This window comes from Equus przewalskii, chromosome 5 (genome assembly GCF_037783145.1).
Source record: "Equus przewalskii isolate Varuska chromosome 5, EquPr2, whole genome shotgun sequence".
Classification (NCBI taxonomy): Eukaryota; Metazoa; Chordata; class Mammalia; order Perissodactyla; family Equidae; genus Equus; species Equus przewalskii.
This window is the reverse complement of record NC_091835.1, coordinates 66,801,987-66,827,749: the sequence shown is the minus strand read 5'-3', so window position 1 is coordinate 66,827,749 and position 25,763 is coordinate 66,801,987. Positions and strand designations below refer to the sequence as shown.

At 41.5% G+C, this 25,763-nt stretch overlaps 2 protein-coding genes and 1 pseudogene across 4 annotated transcripts in view; 1 reads left to right on the top strand and 2 right to left on the bottom strand.

Moving 5' to 3' along the window:
- Window positions 1–912: 912 nt before the first annotated feature.
- On the bottom strand, window positions 913–3,257 carry CCDC184 (coiled-coil domain containing 184). Its single transcript, XM_070621151.1, has one exon. The coding sequence runs from the start codon at window positions 2,722–2,724 to the stop codon at window positions 2,137–2,139; it is 588 nt and encodes a 195-aa protein (XP_070477252.1). The 5' UTR covers window positions 2,725–3,257; the 3' UTR covers window positions 913–2,136.
- A 1,084-nt stretch (window positions 3,258–4,341) lies between these two features.
- Window positions 4,342–25,763, top strand: part of ASB8 (ankyrin repeat and SOCS box containing 8) — a 30,814-nt gene continuing 9,392 nt past the window's right edge. Inside the window, exons 1-2 of one of the 3 annotated variants that reach the window (XM_070621144.1) lie at window positions 4,342–4,606; window positions 19,417–19,585. The gene's annotated coding sequence lies outside the window, so the exon portion shown is untranslated. Of the gene's footprint in view, window positions 4,613–5,581; window positions 5,719–19,416; window positions 19,586–25,763 lie in introns of those variants that run through there. The other 2 variants (XM_070621147.1, XM_070621149.1) reach the window with 2 other exon arrangements.
- Window positions 14,162–15,203, bottom strand: LOC103546786 (ERO1-like protein alpha; annotated as a pseudogene).

Here is a 25,763-nt window from a genome sequence, read left to right as displayed (position 1 = left end):
ATCACCCCCTCCCCATCCCAAGAGAACTATAAGAAAACTAACATTTGCACAAGACTTCCTAGGGGTCTTAGCTATTTTTCTCCCCAACAACTTTTTGTCCCCATTTTACACAGAAACTAAGTCTCAAGCAGGAAACCAAGTTTCAAGCAGTCATTCGGTGTTGGAACAGATTCAAGCCCTGATCTGTCATTCCAGAGCTCTTTCCACCTCTCTGCAGCAACCAACAGCAAGAATACAGACACACACACACATACACACATACGAGCACATACACATGCATACTCATACATACACATGCATATGCACACATGCATGCACACACCCAGCACACCAGCTCATTCTTCTCCCAAATTTTGTTTGGGGCAGCCTTGGGAAATCTCCAATGCCCAAGGGAGCAGACCAGAGCTGATGTCAGTCTAAGCTCCCTGGGGAACACCTTACCAGCATTCTCCACTAGAGGCCTGAGGCAGTTATTGTGGTTTCCTTTGTGATGTGTCACTCTACTCCCAGAGATCCCCGGCAATCCCTCCCAAATAATACCACCTCCTTAACCCTCCCATAGAACAGGTGGCATGCCTGCCATTCCAGGACTCAGATTTGGAAACCATTTCCCAGGGGTCAGGTGCTTCACTGCAAAGAAGTCTCTTGTACATCTTGAGTTCTGGCTACTAAAAACCCTTGTTAGTTTGTTAGTTTGGGAGTCTCAATACATACTCTCTCCTTCCCAAGTCCAGCTTGAGGTCAAGGTCCAGGACAGAAGGGAAAGCAGATAGAGTTGGCAATGTGTGTCCCAACCTGGACAGGGATGGTTAACTCCTTGAAACTGGAGGCAAGGAGAGAGGAGGGAAGCCCTGGTCCATGCAGTGGGCCCAGAAGCCCCACCCTGACATGCCCCTAGTACCAGTCAGCAAGGAGGGGAGATGACGCCTCTTTATTAAGGTTCACACCAAGGAAAGCATTGAGAAGGAATACAAAGAGGAGGAGAAAGGGCACACAGAGTCACCACTTGAGGTGGGAGGCACATCATTTAAGAACCTCAGGACAGCCACATGCTCCATGCCCTGGTTGTGGGGGGAAAGAAGAAAAGAGAGGAGAAAGTGCCATGATAGCCTGGGGCTCACAACAGGGTCTGAAGCCCCCTGAACCTAACACGAGAGCCACAAGCCCTGCCCCTCAGGGCTCACACACTACTACACAAGTCGACACACATAACACACACAGGACATTATGGAGGCAACACCGAGAGGCAGCGGGCAGGGACATATTGACAGAAAAAGGAACTGAAGTTAAGCAGGTGTAGCCAATAGAGAGACAGTTTTTGGCTGCGGCCCCAAGAGTCCCTCAAACGTCCCCTAAATCTGGGCTGTTGCTGAGCACCCCCAAGTCTCTGCCTGTGAACTGGGCTCTTTGTTCTCTAAGCCCCAGTGAGTGGATAAAGCAATCCCAGGTGAAGTCAGTGACAAGGCAGGATCCGCTCTGCATGCAAAATCCTAGAGGTTGAGCTATATTGTCTTCATGCACATTCACAGCCAGCTCCTCCCAGCCCAGGGGCCCTTGAACCCCATTCACCCAGATTCCTAGGGCTGCAGTTCCCTCCTCAAGCTTCCTTTACCAATCAGCAGCCGCAGAGATCTGTGAGGGGGAGAGGCTTCTGCAGAGCGCTGAATATCTTGGATTTCAGCAGAAGGGTAAATTTTCTGTTGCCAGAACAGAATACCCCCAATTCCTTAATTCCTAGGTAAATCGTTAAGAGATTATTTGCCATAGTCCTAGATAAGTCCTTTTTCAGAATAGAAAAAGCAGGATTTTATTTACACAATTCAGGGGTTCTCCTGTTGACGGGGGAGGGGGAAAGGGCAGGGTAGGGGATGGATGGGAGTCCAGAGGTGGGGCGCTTCCTCTCCCGGAACCTCACCTTTCGCAGTTTGCTACATCTCGCTTGGTTAGGCAGAAAGAATTCTTGATGCTCCCAAAGTCCTTCACCCTATAATCCTTCCTTGAGGGAGTCTCTCTCTGCCTGACCCACAAGAGCAGCGGTCGGAGTAAAGCACGCTGCACAGCGCAGTTCAGTCCCCTCCGTCATGCACTCGGAAACCCAAAGCCAGCCCAGGAAAGTAGCGCCCCCTCCGAGTCCCCTCACAGAGAGGCCTCGCCCTCCAGCTGCAGCAGGGTGATGTCGGGCAGATCGAGGGGCTCCACAAGTGGCCCGTCCCCCACAAGGAGACCAGCAGAGGGGCTCTCGGGGCGCTCACAGTGACTAGTGGGTGTGGCGGACCTGGGCATCTCCTTCTCTTCTTCGTCGTCGTCCTCCTCGTCCTCAGGATCGCGACCCAGTAAACCGCCGTCCCCGATCCCAGGCGAAGGGGTTTCCGTCTCTTGGGGGACCCCCGGGAAGCTCCCCTTGCCGCCGACCACGCCCAGGCCGCCCTGGCGGGGCGCGATGGTCATAATCCGGCACATGGAGACGATGGCCCGCTGGTTGGCGCACACGTCGTCCGAGAGCACCTGGATGTGAGAGGCCTGCTCGTCCAGGGCCCCCCGCATGGCTCTCACGTCCTCAAACAGGGCCTGCAGCTGGGCCTTCAGGTGCTCCATCAGTTCCTTCATGCCGCCGTTGTACTCCCCGGAGATCACGTCCCCCACGGCCGGCACGGTGGACACCTCCAGAGGTGCCGGCATTTCGCCGCCGTCCTTGGTCATGATCTCCAGCAGACCGTCCTCCATTGAATGGCAGAAACGGGCGGCGGCGGCTGTGGGTCAGGTCCAGCCCGGCGTCCCGGGTGGGGGAGGGGGTGGGGAGGGGAAGAGGTCCTCAAAGGGGCGAGGAGGAGCCGAGGGAAGAGGAGGCTCCCGAGAGGGGCGGGGAGCCGGCGTGAGGAGTCGAGTCCCGGGGGAAGGGCACGGGCTGGATGGGCGGAGGCCGGGAAGCGCCGGCGGGACGAGCACCCGGCGAGAGTCCCAGGGCCAGCGTCTCTCCGACTCGCCCCAGGACGAAAGCGCCCTGCCCTCCTCGCCTCCTGAATTGCGCCTGTGTCAGCACCGCCCTCCGGCCGCCAGAGCAGCAAGTGCCGGCCGGTTCCCTGAGTCACAAAAGCGCTCGCGGAGGGGCCCGGGTGGAGGCTGAGACCAGCAGCGGGTCCGCCTCGGGACTCCCCCAGCCATCAACGGGCAGCGCCCGCGAGTGTGGTCGGAGCGGCAGGGGCGGGTCTCCCAGCCGCGCCGCGGATGCTCCTCTGTTTCCAAGGCGACGCACAGCACGTAAATGACGTGTGTCTCCATAGCAACCAGGAAGTAGAGAAAAGGGAGGATGATCTGGAAGCTGCAGTGGGGTTCTGGAGTCTGAGCTGACGGGTGGGGCGGGCGGGGAGGGGACGCTGCAGTGACCTCAGCTGAGGCTGGAAAGAGCGTGTGGCTGCAGTATTTAATAGGGAAGCATGAGAGAGCAGTTTGCTGCATAAACCCTCAGGTCTGGGAGAGATCGTCCCTCCACCAGGCTGGAAGTATCCTGAATAAACCCTGAAGTGACTGCCTTGGAAGGATTTTCACCCGCCTGCAATCCTTTTTCAGAAGAGGGCGCTACAGCCGGGTCCTGCTTCTCTGTCCTCCAGCCGTCCGCAGGAGAGCAGAGAGGGTAGAGAGGCCGACGCTAATAATCCCAGACTTGAGCTGGGGCACAGTGGCGCCCTGGAGCCGGCCCCGCCCGGCGCTGGCGATGCAGAGGCCCGGGAGGGCACTACGGAGGTTTCCCCTCTCCCTTCGGCTTCTGCAGTAAATCAGCCCCCTCACTGTAGATGGCACAGGAGCTGAGAAGGGATGGGATTCCCTCCCGTATGAGACCCAACCGCTCCTACCCGGGGCTCTGGGAGTTTTTCCAGGATGGCAAGGCAAAGTACTTAAATTTTGAGAACGAAAGCTCCATACAGGCAGAGATTTTTGGCTCCTCTGCGCCCTCCATCACGGAATCCCCTGCACCTAAAATAGTGCCTGGCGCGTAGTAAGTACGTAAATGCTCAATACATTTGTTGAATGAATACTTTTAACAAGAACCATTGTATCCCATTCCTTCATCTAGAACTGTCCACCTACACGTAGTGGATTTTAGGAGACGTGAATTCAGTTTTGTTTCTGCCACTTATTAATTCAGAGACCTTGAATAAATCGTTTTCCTGATGTGTTAGGGGATTGGACTGGATAATCTATTATTATTATTTCTAACCCTGAATTACACTCTGCATCAGCTAACAGGTGAAAGGGGATGGATGCGATGGATGAGGGCGTTGGGACTGTGTGTGAGGGTAATTCCCCCTCCGCAGGCCCAGTGCCCGTGTACAGACTGCATACACTGATGTCTCAGCCTTTGTGACGACTCCTTTCCCTATTTGAGGGATGGAGCGGGAGGAGAGAAGGAGGAAGAAAAATAGAGTTTAATATATTCACAGATGACTTCAGATTAAGAAACAAACAGCACCTGGGCAGCAGTATACTAACTAATAATGACTTTAATTAATTGGAGACACCAAGTGGTCAGAAAGCAAAAGTGAAATTCACAAGAGCAAATCTGAAGAGGAGAAACAAACCATATTACTTCAAGATGAGCAAAAGCTAGGTATGGGTGAGTGTTTTGAATACTAGTGGTTCAACCATAGCAAATGATTTACCTTGGGGTTTCCCTGGTTGCATACTCTAGTGCTGAAGAGTGGGGATGGCCCAGAGAAACTTTTGTGGCACTAAAGAACTGTTTGGCCTATGCCTGTCTTGCTGCTATTGAAATAGAAATGAGTGGGGAAATGGTCTAAACAGCAGAATGTTTAATCTAAGGCCTTGCTGATATAATAAAGTATTATGTAGCCATTAGAAATTTGATTTCCCAAAACAAATATATGAACAAATTAAAAACCCAGAGTATTGAATTTTCTAAAACAAATGGTTCGGTGCTGTTTTCTTGCTCCTTCCTCCCTTCGTTCCACAAACTTGAGGTGCTCTCACCTTAGTTATTGCTCCTGCCTCCACTGTGTGCCCCACAGGTTATTCCTGAAGTTCAGGAGAAGACAGAAATGCTTTCCGTTGATTTTCCTAAGCACAGCCAAAGTGGGCTGGTATTTACAAAAAGCCTTTACCAAAAAACTATAGGAAAACTAGAAACAGAGACAAGATGCAAAAAAACAGCTGAGCTTACACAGCACAAGTTTCTGATCCTACTACAGCAAGGGTGTTCTCAGCACTTAAAGGTTCAACCCTCCGTTCATCCTTCCTAGGAGAGCTCTGTTGCAGCCAGAAAAGACTGGCATGACTTTCATTTTTTTTTGTCTGGGTCTGTTACTTCACATCTCTTGACCAGCACTTCACATGGATGATTTCATCTTGCCAGCTCTTTCACCCTTCAGGTGGGTCCCTGCCTTCTACCTACAAGAAATGATCCTGTCCCCAGTATAAGGCCTCCCATTTTAGCCTTAGCCATACATTAAACATAGCCCCCAGACCGTAGGAGCTGAGTTATGCCATCATACAAGGCCCTTTGCCACTATTGTTGAGGATACCATGTATGTCAAGGCTTTCAGCATAGGATTACATCATGCTGCCCAGAGGCACTGGCATGAAGTCTGCTGAGAGTACAGGGAGTCTGAGCCTAGAGGGAGGGGGAAGCATTGGAGAAGGATGAAAGAACATAGGAAACAGGTGCAGAGATCAAGGGGTGTGGCTGATCCCATCAAGTTCCAGGTCAGACATTTGAGAGCCAAGAGTGGGTGAGAACTGGGGGAGTGGACTAGTAGCAGAACTTGAAAATATAAGGAGGAGATTATTGGTGCTTTAGATTCAGAACCAGATCATTTTAGGAATGCTGTATGGAAAATGAGACAAGGGAAAATAGGAGAAAGGTCTAGTCTCAGTAAATAAGGGGGACAGATGCAGAGTGTGAAGCAGAGCCTCAGAAGCTGGCTGGGTTACAGGGCTGGGCCCTCTGGATGCCAATGCCCTAGGATTTGTTGGGTGGGTCTATTCCCAAGCAAAAGGGGGCTAAATTGGTACTCTGGCCATGTCACTAGAGTATTCACACATAGCAAGTATGCCACATAACAAGAAAAATAAGCCGTCATGTTCCTTTTCTGCTCTTTGCCTTCCTGTTTTCCTCTGGGCATCACCTTAGCTATTACGTTCCTTTATCCTAGTCTCATCAGCCAATGGGAGGAAGAGATGCCAAGCTGCATAGATATAGGTCTCTGTCAGGTACATCTAGTTCCAAACATCTCATTCTCACTAAAGTTGTGATTCTTAGCAGTCTTTGTCATTTTCCTCTATCTTGTGTTTATCTTGTGTCCAGTCTCTACTTTATATAGCTGGTGTACTTTTTTGCCCTATAAATGTAACAGTCGTGATGAAGACGTTCACTTGACTTAGATCCAGAATGATGATCAAAATCAAGGAGCAGCTGACTGCTGCACCTTAGGGTCACAATCCTAGACAATACTCCCCAAATGTAAATTTATGAAGCTGAGCTGCCTTGTGGCCCACCTCAGCATGATATCACATTCAAAAGAAACACATCCAATCACCAAAAAGAATTAAAAAGCAATTCAGATTTTTATTGTAGCCTCTGGTAAAACTCTTAAGGGATTTAGATTCTTAGCACGGTGCAAAACATCTTAAACTTCTCTTCCCTCCTTCTCTATTGACCTCACACCTTATGGCATAGCTATGGCTGCCATTCTGTCTCCTTTCTCCCCAAATACCCCCAAACTTTCTCTCAAGCCTGGCCCTTGCTTTTTTGCTCCCCCATACCCTTCACCTCCTGGATATTTTCTTTTCCTCTTCTGCTAGAAGAAGCTCCTTGTCCTTGTTTCAGCTCCTTTGCTTCTGTCCTTCATTCCCCTGATTTGCACAGGGACCAGAACAATGACAGGGGTCTCCTTCTTAGAGGATAAGAAAGGCTGAGAGGCTGAGAATATTCTATTGTTGTGGGACTTGTCTGTCACATAGACTAAATTTTCTCAGCATGAGAGAGTGGTTTGCCTGGTGTTACAGCCAACCTGGTTTGCCCATCTACTCCACACTTGTACAGAAACGGGCATGGTAGTTTGCAAGGACTCTCAGCCCTTGGGAGCCTCTGACTGAAGATGGGTTCCAACTGTCCACACTCTCAACAGTCTTTAGTGTCACACACATGGCCATGTGGTGAGCCACACACACACACCTCAGATAAGACCTGAACTGGACTTTCAGTTGCTAGCTCTTTGCCCTCAAACTATTTTTAGGAGTCTTAAAGGCCACCCCTCCCCTGTTTCTTTCTCTTCCATATTAACTTTACTCAGAGCAAGAATTCCAGAGGACCTTCCAACTTCTCACACAGTCTGAATTTCCACTGACAATAACCCGTCATTCCAATTAAACTTGTTTTGCTGGTGTTCACCCTCTCACCCCTTTCTGTATTGCCCACTGCAACAGCCTTTCTTATGTCAACACTTGCAGAGGCCTTTTCCCTGCCTGAGTGCATCTTCACTCGTCTATCCTGCGCCAGTCCTAGTGTTTCTGGGTAGGTGGCCACAGACACAGGCATTCGGAGCTCTGGAGCTACCCATGACCTCTGAGGTACAGGGCCTTATGTACCCTCCATCCGTTCCTTATATTTTCTCCCCCCAGGAAATTGCCAACAGCTCAGGGTCTGGTGTGGCCCCAAGTCATAGTCCTCCTCAGGCATTGATAATGCTGTACCACCTGAGAACACTCACAATTTCTGGCATCATGGGGCAATTTTGCTAGACAAATTGCTTCTCCCAAAGTATCAGTTGAGTTTGGAGGAAATTATGTCCAAGTATGTGGGCACGGTATGGACTGTGGTATGTCTACCACAGACTTCCCTTCCATTTAAAAGAGTGTTTCTCAATACTGACTTATGCAAACTTCCAGGCCCCTTCTCACTTGTCATATCTTGAGGAAGTCTGTGGTATTCTGTTGTAGATGATTCAAACAGAATTTTGTAGGTCTCACTCTTACTAATACATGAGTTACACGCTCTCCATACCTCTCAGAGGCCCTAAAAATACTATCAAAAATGGTTTCTACCACTTCCCTTTTGCTACAAGGTGGTATCCCAAGGACCAGCAAGGCACTGTCAACTGCAGTTTAGCAGCCACTGTGAGGGTGCACTCTGGTTCTAGTCAACACACACAAATGGGGAGTATACTAGTATTTATGATGGTATCATGAATAGGGCCCCCAAAATGTAACCCACATCTTCAAAGTACCGGTAACAGTGCTGGATCTTAGGCAAAAGTGAGACAGGCCCTTCCCCCAACTTTTCCACCCTGACCCCCCTGTTTTAAGAGGTCTTGCATGAAAGCAGCTCCATCTTCTATGGTCAACCACATGTTTCCAGTTATAGTCACAATGCCTGCTTTGAAGTGAGAGTTATCATCTACCCCCTCCCCGACGTGAACCCCCAGCGGCGTATTCTACCACTCTCGCCAGCAAAGTCTCAAAGATATTGGGGCCAAGTTTTAGTCAGAACCTGAAGTCAGAGGACTGCATGCTCTCCGCTCCCCTCAGTGTTGTTTGAGAAAGGGATGATGCCAAGCCTGTATCCCCATCCTGTCTGTCAAGGAGAACTCCTGATTCTACTACTAGAGACGAGCTCAAAAAAGTACCCTGCTACTGGTTATAAGATTGGCAGCTAACTGGGAAGGGATATTCTGAATAGAAAGGTTACTATGCTTTAAAGCTGGTGTTTCTCTTCCCTTTGAGTTCCTGAACTGGCAGACTAGTAATTTAGGGTAATGTTAGGCCAGGGTACTTTTTATAAATAATATTTTTATAAATTTTTATAAATAAAATTGAGGCTTTTTTGTCCCTTGTTTGTGCCTTCCCTACTTCTATTCTAAAACCAACCCAAACAAAAACTCTCCATATCAATCAAATATATAACAAAGGAGATATAAAGATCAGTCTTTCCAGGAGAGTAAAACCAAACATCAAACATGAATCAGAAAACAATATTCTAGGAATTGAGATTAGTCTTTAAATAACCTTAGTAGGACAATTTCAGTAATAGCTGATATTCTCAGTAGTGCTGTCTGGGTCTCTAAGAAGCAGAGGGCAATTTCATGTGAAGTTCACTGATGACTGCCCAGACCAAATGCATTAAACTGGGACTCAGTTCCCCTCAGGGGGTTATCCTGAGTCACATACCCAATCTCCTATTCATCCCAGCTCATCCATCACCATATCACACACTTGCTTCCAGTTGCTTCTTATATATTAATAATCAATTCTCTCTTATTGATGGCATTAGTGGCTTTTGCCGCTCAGCAAAATAATGAGTACCATCCCAGATACCTCCAGGGGTGACTGATAATAAACTGCCCACAATTTCACATTATTAGAACATTGAAACCACTAGTGTTTAAATTGTAATGAGATCTGTGGGACAGAAAGCCTCTCTGCTTCATGCTTGTGGACTTTTATTACTGTTTCGGGGGATATTGTTTTCATAGGAAAGACTGATTATGGACAAAGATTCTCAAGAGATGAGCATGGAGCACAGAGATGATGCCAGGGCTATAATTTGAGTCTAAGGTCTAATGGAAGAAAGGAAATAATCCACAGAGATGTGAGAGAGAAGGAAAAGCTAGAAAGAGCTTCTCAGTAGATTTTTAACTCTGAAATGAACTAGCACAGAGGGTAGAGAGCAGCATTGTTCCCAGATTCCACCGTGAGGGCAAGAGGCAGGATGAGGCATTTAAGTAAGATTTCTTAAAGAACTTCTCAAGGGTGATGGATATGTGAGAGGAAGGAGCCTAAACTCCTTTCCAGGAGGACTTGAAAACTGGGAGAATCTTACTTGTCTTAGAATGGCTTGGAAAGAAATAGATTTATTTACCCTCGAAAGCAGCTTTGTGATCTTTTGGCACCTGACTGCCCACGTTTAACCACAAACCCGAAGTAGAAGAGTCTTGAAATGATTGTGTGTTTTTGAAAATAGGAAGATTACCATAGTCTCTGATACCCACAGGTATACCTCTAGTCCGTTCCCTCCTCCGCATTTCTGCCAGCAACGCCGTGCTTCAGGCCCTGGTTGCCTCCTGCCAGTAGGGTTGTAATAGCTCCTCTCTGAGCCTTTCCAATGCCCCTGCCCTTCTGTCTCCTCCCTGTGCTCCATCTCCTCCTGGCAGTTAGAAGAATCTACCTAAAATTCAGATTTGAGCCCTTTCACAATCCAGCTTAAAATATTCCCAAGGCTTCCCATAGCTTCCAGCCTCATTTTTTCCCACCACTTTCTGCCTCACGGTTTGCCTTACACCCATACACCCACCCAGCACACTTTCATGCCTCTATACCTTTATTCATGCTCTTCTCTTTGTTTAAAATGCCTTTCTCACCTTACTTTTTCTCTTTCCTTTTCTTTTGGACTTTTATTAATTGTGAAATATTACACAAATGCATAGAAGTAAATAAACATACAAGTACAATTTAATGAATAAAGGCAATAGATGTATAATCGCTACCTAGGAACAGAGTGTTGCAAGCGTCTTCCCTCCCCTCCCCAGAGTTCCCCACTGCGGCGCTGGAGTCAAAACTCTCTCTCTCCTATGAGACACCACTATCTTGATTGTCAGGATAATAATTTTCTTGCTTATCTTTATATTTTATCACATATTTATACAACCCTAAACAGTATAGTGCAATTTTGCCTGTTTTTGAACATTATACAGAAGGAATCACAAAGAATTTATACTTTTGAACTTTATGTGAATGATATCACACAATTTATCATTTTGTCTTGCTTCTTTTTCACAACATCATCTTTGTAAAAATCATCAGTGTTTTGGGGACACCTCTGCTTTGTTCATTTTCATTGTTCTACTGTATTCCATTGTATGAATGTCCTGCAGTGTATTTATCAGCATTCTACTGTAGATGGACATTTCAGTTGTTTTCAAATTTAGGCTATTATCAGCAGTGCTGCTATGAATATTCTAGCACGTGTCTCTTGGTGCACACACCAGAAGTTTTTCTAAAGTTCATATGTATGATGGACTTGCTGAATCATAGGGTATGCTTATCTTCAGCTCTACTAGGAAATATCAAATTGTTTTCAAAAGTGGTCGTAATAATTTACATTCCACCATCAGGGTAAAAGTTTTCATTACTCCACATTCTCTCCAACACTTGATATTGTCAAACTTTTAATTATTAATCTCTCTGATATAAGCCCAAGTGCCTAGAACAGTACCTAGCTCATAGTAAGCGTGCATTAAATATTTGTTGAATAAATTAATATTTCTTAATTTCCAAACATGAGAATTTTCTGGTTGTCTTTTTGTTATTAATTAATAACTTAAACCCATTGTAGTTGAAAAACTCTTTCTGTTCAATATCAACCTCTTGAAATTTTCCTAATAGATAAGTTTTTTGTTTATAATTGTTACGTATATGCCCCATGAAAGAAAATGTGTTCTGCATTTTTTGGATGCAAGGTTTAAATATATCCATTAGTACAAATTTATAAATTGTAAGTGATTTTGTCTACTTATATTATAAATCACTAAGAAGGGGTTATAATAATCTTCCACTGTGTTTGTAAATTTATCCTTCTGATAAATGTTTTGTAGTTCTGATAATTTTTCCTTTATATATTCTGGTGCTATGTTGTAAGTGTAATTTAAAATTTTAAATTGTCATATTTTCCTGGTGAACTGAATTATTTTCATTATTATGTGGTTTTCTTGTTCACTAATAACGATTTTTGCCTTAGAGTCAATTTTCACTGATATTAATATAGCTGCCCCAGCTTTCTTTTGAATGAGGTGCACGATGGATCCTTTTTCATTCCTCCACTTTCAACCTCTGTTTCCTTAAGTTTTAAGTATATTTCTGGTAGATAGCATACAGTCAGATTTTGTTTTGTTTTGCTTTTTATCCATTTTGGCAGCCTTTGTCTTTTATCTAGAGCACTCAGTCCAATTATATTTAATATTAATAAAATTAGTGTTTAGGTTTAAAGTGTATTTCTGGATTTATCTATTTCTCATTTCTTTTAAGTATTGCTTCCTATTTGGTGAAGCTCTTTTATTCGATGTTTAACAATTTGGGATTGTTATGTCCTTTTGCTGAACTGACCACTTTATCATTATGAAATGGCTTTTCTTTATTCCTGGTAATACTCATTGCTCTAACGTTCACTTAGTCTGATATTAATAAAGTCATTTCAGCTTTTTTTACATTAAAGTTTGCATGGTATATGTTTTCCATTTTTTGCCTTTTGTCATATATGTGCCTTTATGTTTAAAGTGGGTTTCCTATAGACAGAATATACTTGGATCTTACTTTTTATCCAACCTGACTATCTCTACCCTTTCACTAGCATGTTCAGACCATTTACATTTATTAGAATTATTGATAAGATTGGATTTCAATCTATCATCTTACTGTTTATTTTCTACTTGTCCCATCTGTTCTTTGTTTCTTTTTTCTTATTTCCATTCCAATGTTTAGGTTAATTGAATATTAAAATGATTCCTTTTTACCTCCACTATTGGCTTATTAGCTCTTCCTCTTCTTTTCTTTCTTTTGTTTTGTTGCTGTTGTTATTATTGCTTTAGAACAGTTCTTTCCAATAGAATTTTCTGTGTTGATAGCAGTGTTCCATATCTGCACTGTCCAGTATGGTAACCACTAGCCACATATGGGTATTGAATACTTGAAGTGTGTCTAGTATGACTAAGGCAATAAATTTTTAATTTTCTCTAATTTTAATTTTAATAGCCACATGTGGCAAGTAGCTATTGTATTGAACAGCGCAGCTTGAGAATTTACAATATACATGTTTAACTTATCACAATCTACCTTCAAATAGTGTAAGAACCTTACGATAATGTATTTCCATTTCCTTCCTTAGGTCTTCTGTGTTTTTATTGTCATACATACTACTTCTACATATGCTAAAATCCCAAGTGCATTTTCATTATTTTCACTTTAGTCATTTATCTTTTCAAGAGATTAAAATGTGAGAAAAAAATTTTTAATGTTTTAATGTTTTTCCTACATATTTATCACTGCTCACGTTCTCGATTCATTTGTGTTGATCCAAATTTTTTATGTGTTATTTTTCTTCTGCCTGAAGAACTTCCTTTAACATTTCATCTTTTGTTTGCTTAAAATAGCCTTTATTTTACCTATATTTTTGAGAGAGATTTTTGCTAGGTTAAAACTTCTGGGTTGACCTTGTCTTCTGCTTTGCAGAACATTTATAAGAAATCTGCTGGCGTTATTTTCTTTGTTCCTTTATAGCAGAATGGCAGACTTTTCTGTAAAGGGCCAGATAGTAAATCTTTCAGGCTTTGCAAGCCATACAAGCTTTTTAGGCTGTTGCGACTAGTCAACTCTGCCACTGTAGCACAGAAACAGCCATCGCAAATACGTAAATGAATGTGTGGAGCTGTGTTCCAACTAAACTTTATTTATAGAAACAAGAGGTAGGCTAGATTTGATCCACGGGCTGTAGTTTGCTAATCCCTGTTCTATATGTAATATGTCTTTTTTATCTACCTGCTTTTAGAATTTTTCCTTTACCCTTGGTTTTAGCAGTTTGATTATCATGTGCCTTGGCACGTTTTTAAGTTTATTCTACCTGGATTTCATTGAGCTTTCAAATTTGGAAATTTTTTAGCCATTAGTTATTTAAATAATTTTTTAGCCCCTGACTCTTCTGAAACTTCAGTTACACGTATGTTAAATTGCTTGATATGTGTCCCAGGTCATTTTTGCTCTGATCCTTTCTTGTTCAATCTTTTTTCTTTCTGTACTTCATTTTTGTTTCTATTTCTATGTTTTCAAGTTCTCTAATCTTTTCTTCTGTAGTCTATATAATTTGCTATATTTCCTCCTGTGAAAATTTTAAATTTTATTCATTTTTTAATTTTGACAATCCTGATTTTATTCAATATTAAGCTTTAAAATTTGTGCCATATTATCAAGGTATTACTTTGACTTACAATCATATTTTACAATTTAAACTCAACACAATTACAAAATAAAACTATTTACTTAAACAATATAATTTTTCTCTAATAAAAATAGCTTTATATAACAAGTTTGACTTCAAATTGTCATTACATTTCCACTCTTTGGCCCCCATTGTCCAGAGACAGGCACATTTCAACTCATTTCTTTAACGAATATTTTGCAACAAGTTCTTAAAGTTTTCCATTTCTTTCACACTGTAGAAATTCTTCCAAATCCATTAAACAATGATACTATTTCTTCTCTGGTTAGATGGAATTCATAAGTGGGCCCACTTTCTGGCATGTTTGCTGTCAAGTTCTCTGAAAACAAAACCTTCAAAGCAGTGCCCAGATCTGAGTCTGAATGTTTTCCTACAGTCGACATTTAAGCCAACCAACATAATCCATAATTTTTGAAACATTTCTATAATGCAGCCTAAAGTCTGCCTTTGGTTAGCTTGCTCCTTCTTCTATCCCAAGCGAAAAAAAAAGAAAAAAAAAATGAATTCCATAAGACTGCAAAAGAAATGATTTGACGTCATGAAATATTTCCAGAGTAACTTTGTCTTCTGAATCTTAAACTTCATTTCTAGTGAATAATTGGAAATCTGGGTGCTCATAGAATCCTAGCACTTTAGATAAAAGCTTTACTTCTTTTACGAGGAGAAAATACAAGTTCTTGAGCCTTCTCAGACCTTCCCTTTCAGCATTCCATCAAAACTCATTTCTTTTCCAAACAGATATAGTAAAGGCTATCTTGCGCTCAAATGCACATTAATGCTTGCATCTAGACCAGATATATGTCTGTGGAATACCCCTTTTTTTTGCACAGAGACCTTGTAGCCATCTGTGAAAAATATTCTCTTCATGTTTCCCTTAACTGGAAGCCAAAATATTTAAAGTTATTTTAATTGTCTGTGACTTGAAACAGTTTTCTTCATAGATGATGATATTCCCTATCTTCCAAGTATCTTGTCCCTCATAGCTGTGTAGTGCTCAGGATGAAGAACAATCTACATATGCAGCATCAGAGTACCATATGTCATCAGCTTCACAGAAATCGTCTGAGGACTCATCACGCTTGGCCCACTGCAGAGTAGTCTTCCGCGTTTCCTCACCTGGAGATTCACTCACAGCTCCAAGTCATCCAGCTTGTTCATATTTTTCAGTGAAATTATTGCCTTCTTCAGAATACCTGTAGCTTGCAGATTTAATTTAAACACTAGAGTTTTAACTTTATCGATTTTACATTTTATTACTTCTTACACCGAACTTATTTGCTTTATCCTGTGATAGACATAAAACAGTTTCGTGATACTAGCATTAGTACTGACAATAAAACTACAAAGGAAATTTAAGCATTCTTTGCAGTTTGTTTTGTTCTTAGAATAGATCCCACTAAGGAAGGACGAAGTCCTGTGTTCAAAAGTCATTTGAAACAAATCCTTCTTTTCAGTTGTTACTGAACTCATACTCACCACTTAGATTCATTTGTTTTCCATTTTAAGGATTGCTTTTTTTCTCTTATTTTGGTTTAATTTACTTTTTGAATATGTAAAATAATTGCATGATTCTAAAGTCAAAGCTACATAAAAAGGGAGACTCAGAGGAGTCTCCCTTCCATTTCTATCCGTTGACCCCAGTTCCCCCCTCACCTCCTACAAAGAACCATTTTTATTAGTTTCTGGATTATCCTTCAATGTTTCATTTTGTGCAAAAAAGAAGCTATCATATACACCGCTCTGTACCTTGCCTTACATAATATATGGTAATGATCATTCTATAGCAACATATAAAAATAGTCCTCATTATGTTCATAGTTTCATAATACTCCACTATGTACCATAGTTTAACTATTCAGCACCTCCCTGTTAATCGTGTTTCTAGTCTTTTGCCATTAGAAATAATGCCACAGTGAATAACCTTGTGCAGATATACTTTCAAATTTGTGCAGATGTACTTTTAGTACAGATTCCTAGAAAATGTGGTTGCTGTGTTAAAGGGTGAATGCATCTATTCGTAATTTTGCTAGAGAGCACCAAATTCCCTCCTTAGGAGCTGTATCTTCCTACACTTCCCCCAGTAGCATATGAGTGAGTCTCTTTCCCAGACCTTTGCCAACAAAATATGCTCTCAGACTTTTGTTTTTTTGCCAACATAGTAAGAAATGCTATCTCAATGTAATATAATTTGCTTTTCTTTTTTGAGTGAGTTGAATATGTTTTACTCTTTTGACAGCTACTTGATGAATCTTTTTAAAACTATCTGTTTGTGTCTTGTGCTCATTTTTCCACTGGATTTATGTCTTTTTATTTCTAGGAACTCTTTATATATTAGAGAGATTAACTTTTTCCTGTGGTATAAGTTGCAAATATTTTGTCCAGTGAATCATTTGTCTTTGGCCTTACTTATGGATTTGGGCCATGGCATTTTAAAAAAATATTTAATATAATAGAATTTAAGTCTTTTTTGATTTTAGATTTTGAGTCATAGAAATGCTTTCCCCACTACCCCTGTGAGTGATTATACAGAAATATACCCATGTTTTCTTCTATAATTGTTTGCCATTTTGTTACATTTGGTTAACTGACCCATGTGGAGTTTATCTTGGTGTGCAGTATAAGCTATGGAGCCAGTCTTACCTTTTTGCAAATGGTACCCAGTTGTCTCAATAGCATTTATTTAAAAGTCCATTTTTACCATTGTTTTTCAATGTCTTTATCATATATTAAATTCCTTTATGTACTGGATTACTGCCTAGACTTTCTATTATGTTCTACTAGTGTGCTTATCTGTTCATGTGCCAATTCTACCCCATTTAAATTATGTAGGCTTTATAGTATTTTAAATGTCTGGTAAAACTGGCCCCTCCTCATTGCTCTTCTTTTTAGAGTTTTCCTGGATGTTCTTGTTTATTTTTTCCAAAAGAACTTAAAAATCAATTTGTCCAACTAAAAAAATAAAATAAAAAACTTGAAATTTTTATTGGAATTATGTTACATTTACAAATTCACTTAGGGTATGTCTTTCATTTGCTCAAGTCTACTTTTGTGTCTTTGGGGAGTATTATAAAGTTTTCCTCATAGAGTTTTACATATTTTTTGTGAACTGTGTCCCCAGGAGTTTTATAATTATGGTTTCTGTTACAAATGGGATCTTGATGTTCTTTTCTATGTTGTCTTCTAACTGGTTTTCCTTATATCTATGAGGCCTATTGTGACTTGGCAAATTCTGTGAATTGCTTTCATACCCTGCTACTTTACTGAATCATCTTGTTTGCAATAGTTTTTCCATTCATTTGCTTTCATTTTCTAGACACATCATCATATTGTCTACAATGCTCATACATCTAATTGCTTTCTCTGTAGCAATGCTGTGGCAAATACCTCCAACCCCATATTAGATGTATAGGTTAGTAGACATTCTTATTTTGTTTCAGACATTAGCAGGAATGCCTCAGGTGTTTTCCCATGAAAATTATAAGTAAATAAGATGCTGGTAAGCAAGATGCTTTATGATGTTAGAAAATACTCTTTTATTCTTCTTTGGAAGTTATTTTTCACTGGGAATACATCTTGAATTTTCTCAAATGTTTTTCCAGCATCTATGGAGATAATTATAAGAACTTTCTTCTTATATATAATAATATTATTAAATATATTCATGTCTTTTCTAACACTGAACTATCTTTGCATTCCTGAAACAATTTTCACTTGGTCCTGACATATCACGCTGTTTGATTCCATTTGCTATATTTTATTAGGATTTTTGCATTGATGTTCATGAATAACATTGGTCTGTACTTTTCTCTTTCGTGCAATCCTTGGCAGATTTGGGGTTCAATGCTATATTTATCTCATTAAATAATTTTTGAAGTTGTCCTTTTTCTATGATTTGGCATAGAATTAGGATTATAGGTCTTTAAAAAATCCCATTTGAAACCAAGTTGGATACTCTTAGGGAGATTTTTAAAAAATATTCTATCCAGTATTTTAATTGTTTTCAGCAGAATGGCTGCTCTAAAAAAGCTATTCCTTCTTTTTCCTGGGGAAAAAAACTCCCACTTTTCTTTACCTTATTTACTCTTTCTAATCCTTCAAGACATTGTTCAGTCATAATCTCCTCTAAAAATTCTTCTCTGAACCTCCCCAGGTTGTGCTAAGGTGCCTTTTTTCTGGACTCCTGCTGGACATTATTCATTCTTGCAGAGCTATATTCCACTGAAATAATCCATTAATGGTATCATTATGCTCCATTCACCAAATTTTCTTGGCCAGAATCCTGTATTGCCTCCACTTTTTAAATTCCAGTGTCTAGTGACAAACACAGTACCCGACATATAGTAGGAGCCTCAATAAATATTTGATGAACTGATCTTTGATCAGATTTCTCTCTCTCTCTCTCTCTCTCTCTCTCTCTCACACACACACACACACACACACACACACACACCTCTCTCTTTCTTCTCCAGTTCTATCTTTGTAAATGGCTCCTCAATTCATCCAGGAGCACACAGCAAAAATCTAGGAGTCATTCTTAGCAAACTGTACCCCACGCCCCAACTTCACCTTGTCCCATCAATTCTTACTTTAAAAACACTTCAAATTCATCCACTTCTCTCCGTTTATATGGCCACCACCCTAGTCCAAGCACTGTCACTTTTTGCCTCAATCACTTAACTGCTGTTTTCCCTATTTTAATCCTTGCTCTACCCCTTCTATAATCTATTCTTCATCAGAAAGCCAAAGTGATCCTTTAAAAACACAGATGTGATTGTATCGCTTGAATAAAACCTATCAATAGCTTCTTATTCTTTTAGGATAAAGTTTAGAATCCTTAACATGTCCCCCAAGACCCTGCCTGATCAGGAGCACCCCTACCTTTCCAGCCTCAACTTGTGCCCTTCACCTCCTTATCACTCTGGCCTCTTTCTCCTCTTCCAACTTCCTAAGCTCCTTCCCTCTAGGAGTCTTTGAACACTCTTGTCCACTTGCTGGAAGGCCCCCTCCCTGCACCTCCTCCATATAACCTTTGATCTGGTTATATCCATTCACCTCCCAGGTCTGTGCTCAGGGACGTTTTCCTGGACCTCCCAGTCTTCTTGAAGCCCTCTAAGGAATGTCATATTGCCCTCCACACTTTTCCTGCATAGAACTTATCACTATTGTGGTTATTTATACATTCAGGTGATTGTTTATCTAATGTTTATTTCTCACACTAAACTATAATTTCCCTTGGGCCAGGGACTGTGTTGATCTTATTTTCAGCTGGATTTTCAGCATCTATCAAAACAAACAGCACAGTAAGAGAATTTAATAAGTATTTGTTGAATGAAAGGATGAATGAATGAATGAACAAAAGAACCGATGATTGAACTCTGAGCAAGGAGCCTGAAGGAATAAGTTCTCTATTTCCCCTCCAGGAGGAGACACATTCCTACTGGAAACAGCATGGGCCTCAAGAGAGCACAACATTCTGAGATCAACCATAACCTGCTTCTCAAGCCCCTGAAATTGATTCAGAGAATCCAATCATTTTCTTGCTAGTCGGACCCTCCAGGTCCGTCTGGACCATCCAATGGTACCAGGCAAGTGGGCATTTCCTCTGTTAATTTCCGCCCCTTGAACAATCTTACAATTTCTTCCGCCAGAGTTTATGTACTCCGGTCTCTGTTTGGTAGGTAATTTAGCTATTACTGCCCACATTCTTGGAAAAATAGTATGATGTATGTGTAATTTAAATATTATCATTAACATTGTTATTTGTTATTATCGTTACCATTGTTATTTGTATTTTACTATAATTTTTTTTTCAAAATCCCTTGGGTAATCTTTCCCTATGAAGTCTCAAGATGTTTTCAAGTTATCCTGAAAGTGGACAACATTGGTAACTTGTAAGGTGAAAAAGTAACAAGGTATTGATGAAAAGCTAGTTTAAAAAAAAAACAGTGATTCATAAGTTTCCCTGAGACATGGGAAAAGTCAAAATGAAAAAGAGAAAGAGCAGAGTTTGAGTATGGAGAGCGTGTCTGGTTCTGAGCAGTTTCTGAGAGAAGTCCTTGTCTGATCATGATGCCACGTCTGGGGAGACGCCCCCTGCTGCACATTAACGCTGTTCTTTTCTCTGCTGAATTAGTTCCTCCAGGACAAGGTTTAAGTGGATAAAAAGTTTCATGAGGCTTACGTTATATTTCTCGAACTTTTTTTTCCCCTTGCTCTATTTCCAAAGTTCTCTTTCAATTTTCCTTTTAACTGTGCCTCTGACTTCTTTCTCGGGCATCCCACTACTCCTGTCTTTGGGAGATCAGTTTGCTTTAGTTCAATTGAGTTTGCACTTATCTCACACCTGCTGTGTGTTTGGGACTGTGCCATGGGGGGAGGTGAGTGCAGGAAATCTGAGTCTCTGCCCTAGAGGCGCTCACAGTGTAACTGGGAGGACCAGACATTTGGTAACCTCCTGGAACAAATACGAAATACAGAGATGACATAGATAAAAAACAACATTTACATAGTTTACAAAACAACTTTTCACAAACGTGATCTAAGTTTTGAGAAATTAACCATTTGGTAGGTGTTGTTACTCTCACCCTATTGTACAGAACAGTAGACTGAGACTTAGATAATGTAACTTGCTTAGACAGGTAAAGTAACCAGAGCTACTGTCAGAACTGGAACCTTGGTCCCTATGGTGTTTGCATGATTTTACACTGTTTTTAAAACAAGCAATACGCTTGTAAGTGATAACCCTAAAAACTGAAGAAATTCAAAGTAAAGAGAAATACACTATTACATTGAGGGAAAGCTATTTTTTTGCAGCTAGTCTGACATGTGGATCTTATTTTTCACCCTACTTTGTTAATTTTGACTGATTCCCTCTCTCTCCTTCACTCTTGGGGCATCTCAAACTTCCTTTTGGTTTTTTTCTTTTTCTTTGGTGATGGAAGAAGAGCTGGTTTGGAAGGAATCACTCCTTACTTGTCACCTTTCTCTAGGAAGGGTGTCAGGAAAACTTTGCCATCAACATCAGTCACATGGCTCCTGAAGACAGATAAGGCCATTTTAGACAGATTAGAAATTGATGAGTTCTGGCCAGAAGTCAGAAAATTTATTGTGAAAGCCTCATGGTACCACTTAAGAGAGGTTGTGAGGCAGAATTCCTTTCCTCCCGCACACCATCACTCTAGAGGGTCACACTCAACATCAGGAAAGGGTTTGGAGCCAGCAGGTGAAAAAAGGAGTTTTCCACTCCAAAAAGGAATTGCACAAAAGCCTGTGGCCGTTAAATAGCTACAATGCTTAAAGAGCAAGACACTCAGATCTGTAACTTACGACAGCTCAATCGCATCCACCCACAGAGACTGGATATTAATATGTGTTGAACAGTGATAGCAGCAATCATTACAAGCAAAACATCGTTATCAAATTTCTAGTTCAAGTTTGCGCCAAGGTCTGAAAATAGGAACACTGGTTGTACTGTCAATCAACACCATCTAATGAGCACTTCTTGAGAGCAGAACTAGAATTAGCAGAGGAGAGAAGAAAAATAAAAGTCTTAGGAAAGAAAAAACACATTTTAAAAAATCAAAAACAACTCAGGGAATCACTTGTAATCAAAACATGAAGATCAGTAATAACAAACCAAAGTGTACAGAGATGGAGTTGGGATGTTGAATGCAAGAGCCATGGTATGTGCTCACAACGCCACTCTATTTTTCGGCTTTTATCATCTTTTAAAAACATTTATTGGGAGGAGATAATCTTCCCCTGCCCTTGGATGGAAAATTGGACAGATTCCCTGACTTTTTCTTCAATAATTGACAATCTTTTAAGTAACAGTCACTTGAAGTCAAAAAAGAGTCTTGATTTTGTAACTGGAATGTGTTGAGTTCAAGAGAGTAATCAAATACTTCGGTCTTCATTCTAAGGTACTAGTCTGAGACTTCTCCCTCTCTCCTTCCCCGACGTAAGGCCCCCTGTGTCTGGTGGCTGCTTGCCTTCAGCTTTCTCCTCAACTTATCTCCTCCCTGACTAGCTAACTGCTATTTGATCTGCTCTGTAAAAGTGGGAGGAGGCAGGACAGCTAAGGAGATAGGGCAGTTCTGTTTTGATGGGATGAGTTTGCACTACCCGGGCTAGCAGATGGTTAAAGTTGACTCCTTTTCTTGTAGGGTTCTTTTAAAGGTTCTTTGGAGATTCCCATCATCAGATACCTCTCACTTGAGTCCCTTTGGCCTAGACAGATGCCGGTGGTTGCCTGCGAGAACCTCTGTGGGTTCTAGGATTCCTGTGTTCATCAATAGCTTCTGGTCACTGGGTCCCTCCATACCTCTAGACAGCCCTTTTGAATAGACCAAAGGTAACCCCATGCTGACCGTCCTCTATGTGGCCCATATCTGTCCAGGGAAACATTTACACATTCATCACCCTGACCGAATCTTGGGGTGCTGGTGAGTCCCAGTGCAGCCAGCCCTGCTTTGTGGCTACCTCCTTCTTTAATTTCTAGGCAAGAGTCAGTGCAGTTCTCTGTGTTTTACAACTATGGGAAACAATGTCCAAGCTCTCTGGTCCCACAGAAGCCCCTCTTTAGGCTTGAGCAGAAGGATGCAGCACGAGCACTGCCTCTCACTCTGGGTGGAAAGAGAGTGGGAACAGCACAAACAAATTTCTCCGCAAGAAACCTCTTCACAGACCCTTTCTTTCCACACTCTCTTGATCTCACCATGAAATAGAGCTGTTCTTCAACATTGACTTAGTACATAAAAACTTTACTGAAATAATTATCTTTAATTGAAATCAACTATCTGCAAATCTGTCCCAAACCTTAATATTAAGGAATTGTGTCTCTCCATCTCTGTCTTCCCTGTACTGCTGAGCACAGAGCCTGGAGCGAGGCAGGCCCAGTAAATGTTTGATGGATGTATGAATGAAAGAATCTGAAACCTCCTTTAGTTGTGCAGTGGGTTCTCAGAGACACTATAAAATAATCTTTATGGATGGCTTCTTTCATCCCTTCTTGGAACACTAATTATTCTTATATTTATAAGATGCTGGGAGTTTCCCAGAATTTACATACCTCAGCATTTACCAACCAAGAAAATTTGAGAGATGAGACAACGCAGGGAAAAAAATTCTTCTTTTTTGAAGGAAGAAATGGATACATAAACATGAGATAGTTCAGGTTTTTACAAAACTTATGGGATGTAAAATCAAACTTTCTCAGAAAAAATTTCCCTGAAAGCTGCAAGAACTGTGAATATTGTCTGAGTAGTTTATTTCAAAACCCTAAAGCTGGACAGAGCAACAAAGAAATGAAAAATTAGAATTAAAATATTTGGGTAAATGCTAACGTGTTAAGTATAGGTGATGGATATAAGAAGTTCATCGCACTATTCTGTCTAGTTTTTTGGTCTGCGTGAACATTTTTATAATACAAATAACATTAAAAAATTGAAGCAGGGAATCAGTGCTGTCTTTACCCGCTTTAGAAACGACCTATCAGAAGAAGCAACAATGGAACAGAAACTATGTGGACTTTACCACCCTATAATGAAGCCTTCACAGGTCCCATTAATCTAGCAGTATTATGATAGCCATAAAGTCCTTCTTACTTGGACTAGGGATTAAAAATTTTGGAAGCAAAAATTTTTGCTTAGGAATTAGGTGGATTCTGAAGTTACAGAAATAGAAGGATGTTTAGAGATTATTTCAGCCAGTGCTGTCAGTTTACAAATGATAAAGCTGATTCCCAAAGAAATGGAATGAAATAACTATCACTCTCAGAGGCAGAACAAAAACTTAGGTCTTCTGTACTCTGGTTTCTCTTTCTACCACCCTGGTTGGTATATGACATTGAACAAGATCTGCCAAGGCATGAAACCTCAGAGAAGGGATGGATGCCACCCCTCAGGTGCAGTACTTTCATTTGCTGGGTCCTTTGACTCTACCATTTCTGCTGATATGACCAGCTGTGACGACCTCCTTCTTTTGTGCAGTGTATTGTCTGAGAGAGTGGTGGGCCCACTAGAGCTAGACTTAATAAGATGAAAGCCAGAGAAGCAGTCACCAACCCCTCAATAGGTCAGTGGTGTGAAGCTTGTGCTCCACTATGAGAAAGCTGTGGGTGGTGCCAAGCAGAGCATCTCCTTACTGGATCGAGAGAGAGGGAGCCTTAGCAGACCTGGGCCCACGGCATCATGGAATGAAATTTATTACATTTCTGCTTCTCACCTCATTAATTCCCCAGCCAAGTAGAATCCAGGCGCATCTGGGGGAGAATATACCATTGGGCTAGGTTGACGAAAATGATCCATAACCAATCTATAAATCAAAACTGATGTGAGTTTATTATGAGCCAACCCTGAGGACCATATGGCCCAGGAGAGTCCTTTCAGAAAGGAAGGGACCACTCCAAAGAAGCAAGGAGCACAAAGTGGTTATATACTGTCAAAGAGCATATATCACATATGATTGGAACATCCCTTTTATAATAGTCATGAGATTGCTTTGCTGGCACGGCAATTCAGTGAACACAGCAGGTCAGTGGTCACAAGGTGGGTGGTCACGAGGTGAGTACAGCAGGTCACCAATTAATCTTTCGGGAGAGATGCTTATCCTTAAAGAAATGCCAATGTAGGGGAAGTTACATCCTTGTCTTTAAAGGCATTGTTCTTGTCTTTGGGACATAGTAAATATTTAAAGCAGATATAAAATGCATGCTCAACAGGCCATGTTAGGCCCCTTTGGAAAAACAAGGTCAGGCCAAATTAGTTTTAACTCAAATGACTTCCTCATATACTCCAATATATCCTATAGCTTTTCATTTATTTATCAGGCATTAATGTGAGTCATACAGTTCTACACACAAGGATGGGAGTTTGAGAGGTACTGGCTGAAATGTTAAGTCTGGACAGGCATGTGGGCAGCTTGATTTTTCCTATGATCTTCCCTACTGGTGGCCAGGAAGAACTTAGGTTCACAGAATGAACTCCCCATCTTGGATAAGCACCAACACAGATATCTCTTGGCCCTGTGTTTGAAGGTTGAATATTCTTTAGGGCCCTGATACAGATTTCTGGTTTACAAGCAATGGGCACAGAAGCAAACTGTTTCAATTCACTGAATTTGATCAAATGCCTTAGAGCAGTTTGGGTAGTTGAAGATGGAGAACTCTAGTCTCCATATAATCTCATTCAGCTTCCTGCAAGCTTCACCAAGTAAATCTATGAATTAAAAATAATGTAGTTAATATGTCGCTACAGCTTTAAGCCAACTCCCCAGACCCTCTCTCAATCAGATGGCTGCTTCTAAGGCCCTCTTCCACGGAGCTGCCAGTGACCAAAGCAGCCTTTAATCCAGTCTGGAATTGATGGTTTGCAGGTTGAATGTTGCCTGCTTTTAAGAATGATTCTTAAAAAAAAAAAAAAAAGTTACCAATATTTGCAATTTGGGAGAATTCACTTTCTAAAAAAATCTGGTCTTTAGCTTCTTTTGAAAAATTGGACAATCTCACCATAGCAGAGCTGCTGGAGGTAGGTAGGACACCTTCCCGAATGGCAAAAATCCTTTGTGTTTGGGACTCAGAGGAAACTCACTCCTCAGACAAGACGTAAACCATCCAGCCCCTCACTGACGTACATGAACTACCTGGGCCCTGCTTTACTCTCAAACTGGTTAGGTTTTGTTGCTTAGAGCAAGCTTTGAGGAGTGGGTGCTGGGGCACTCTTGGTTGAACGGGCTGCCTGGTAGATCACAGAGCGAAGTCTGCCTTTGC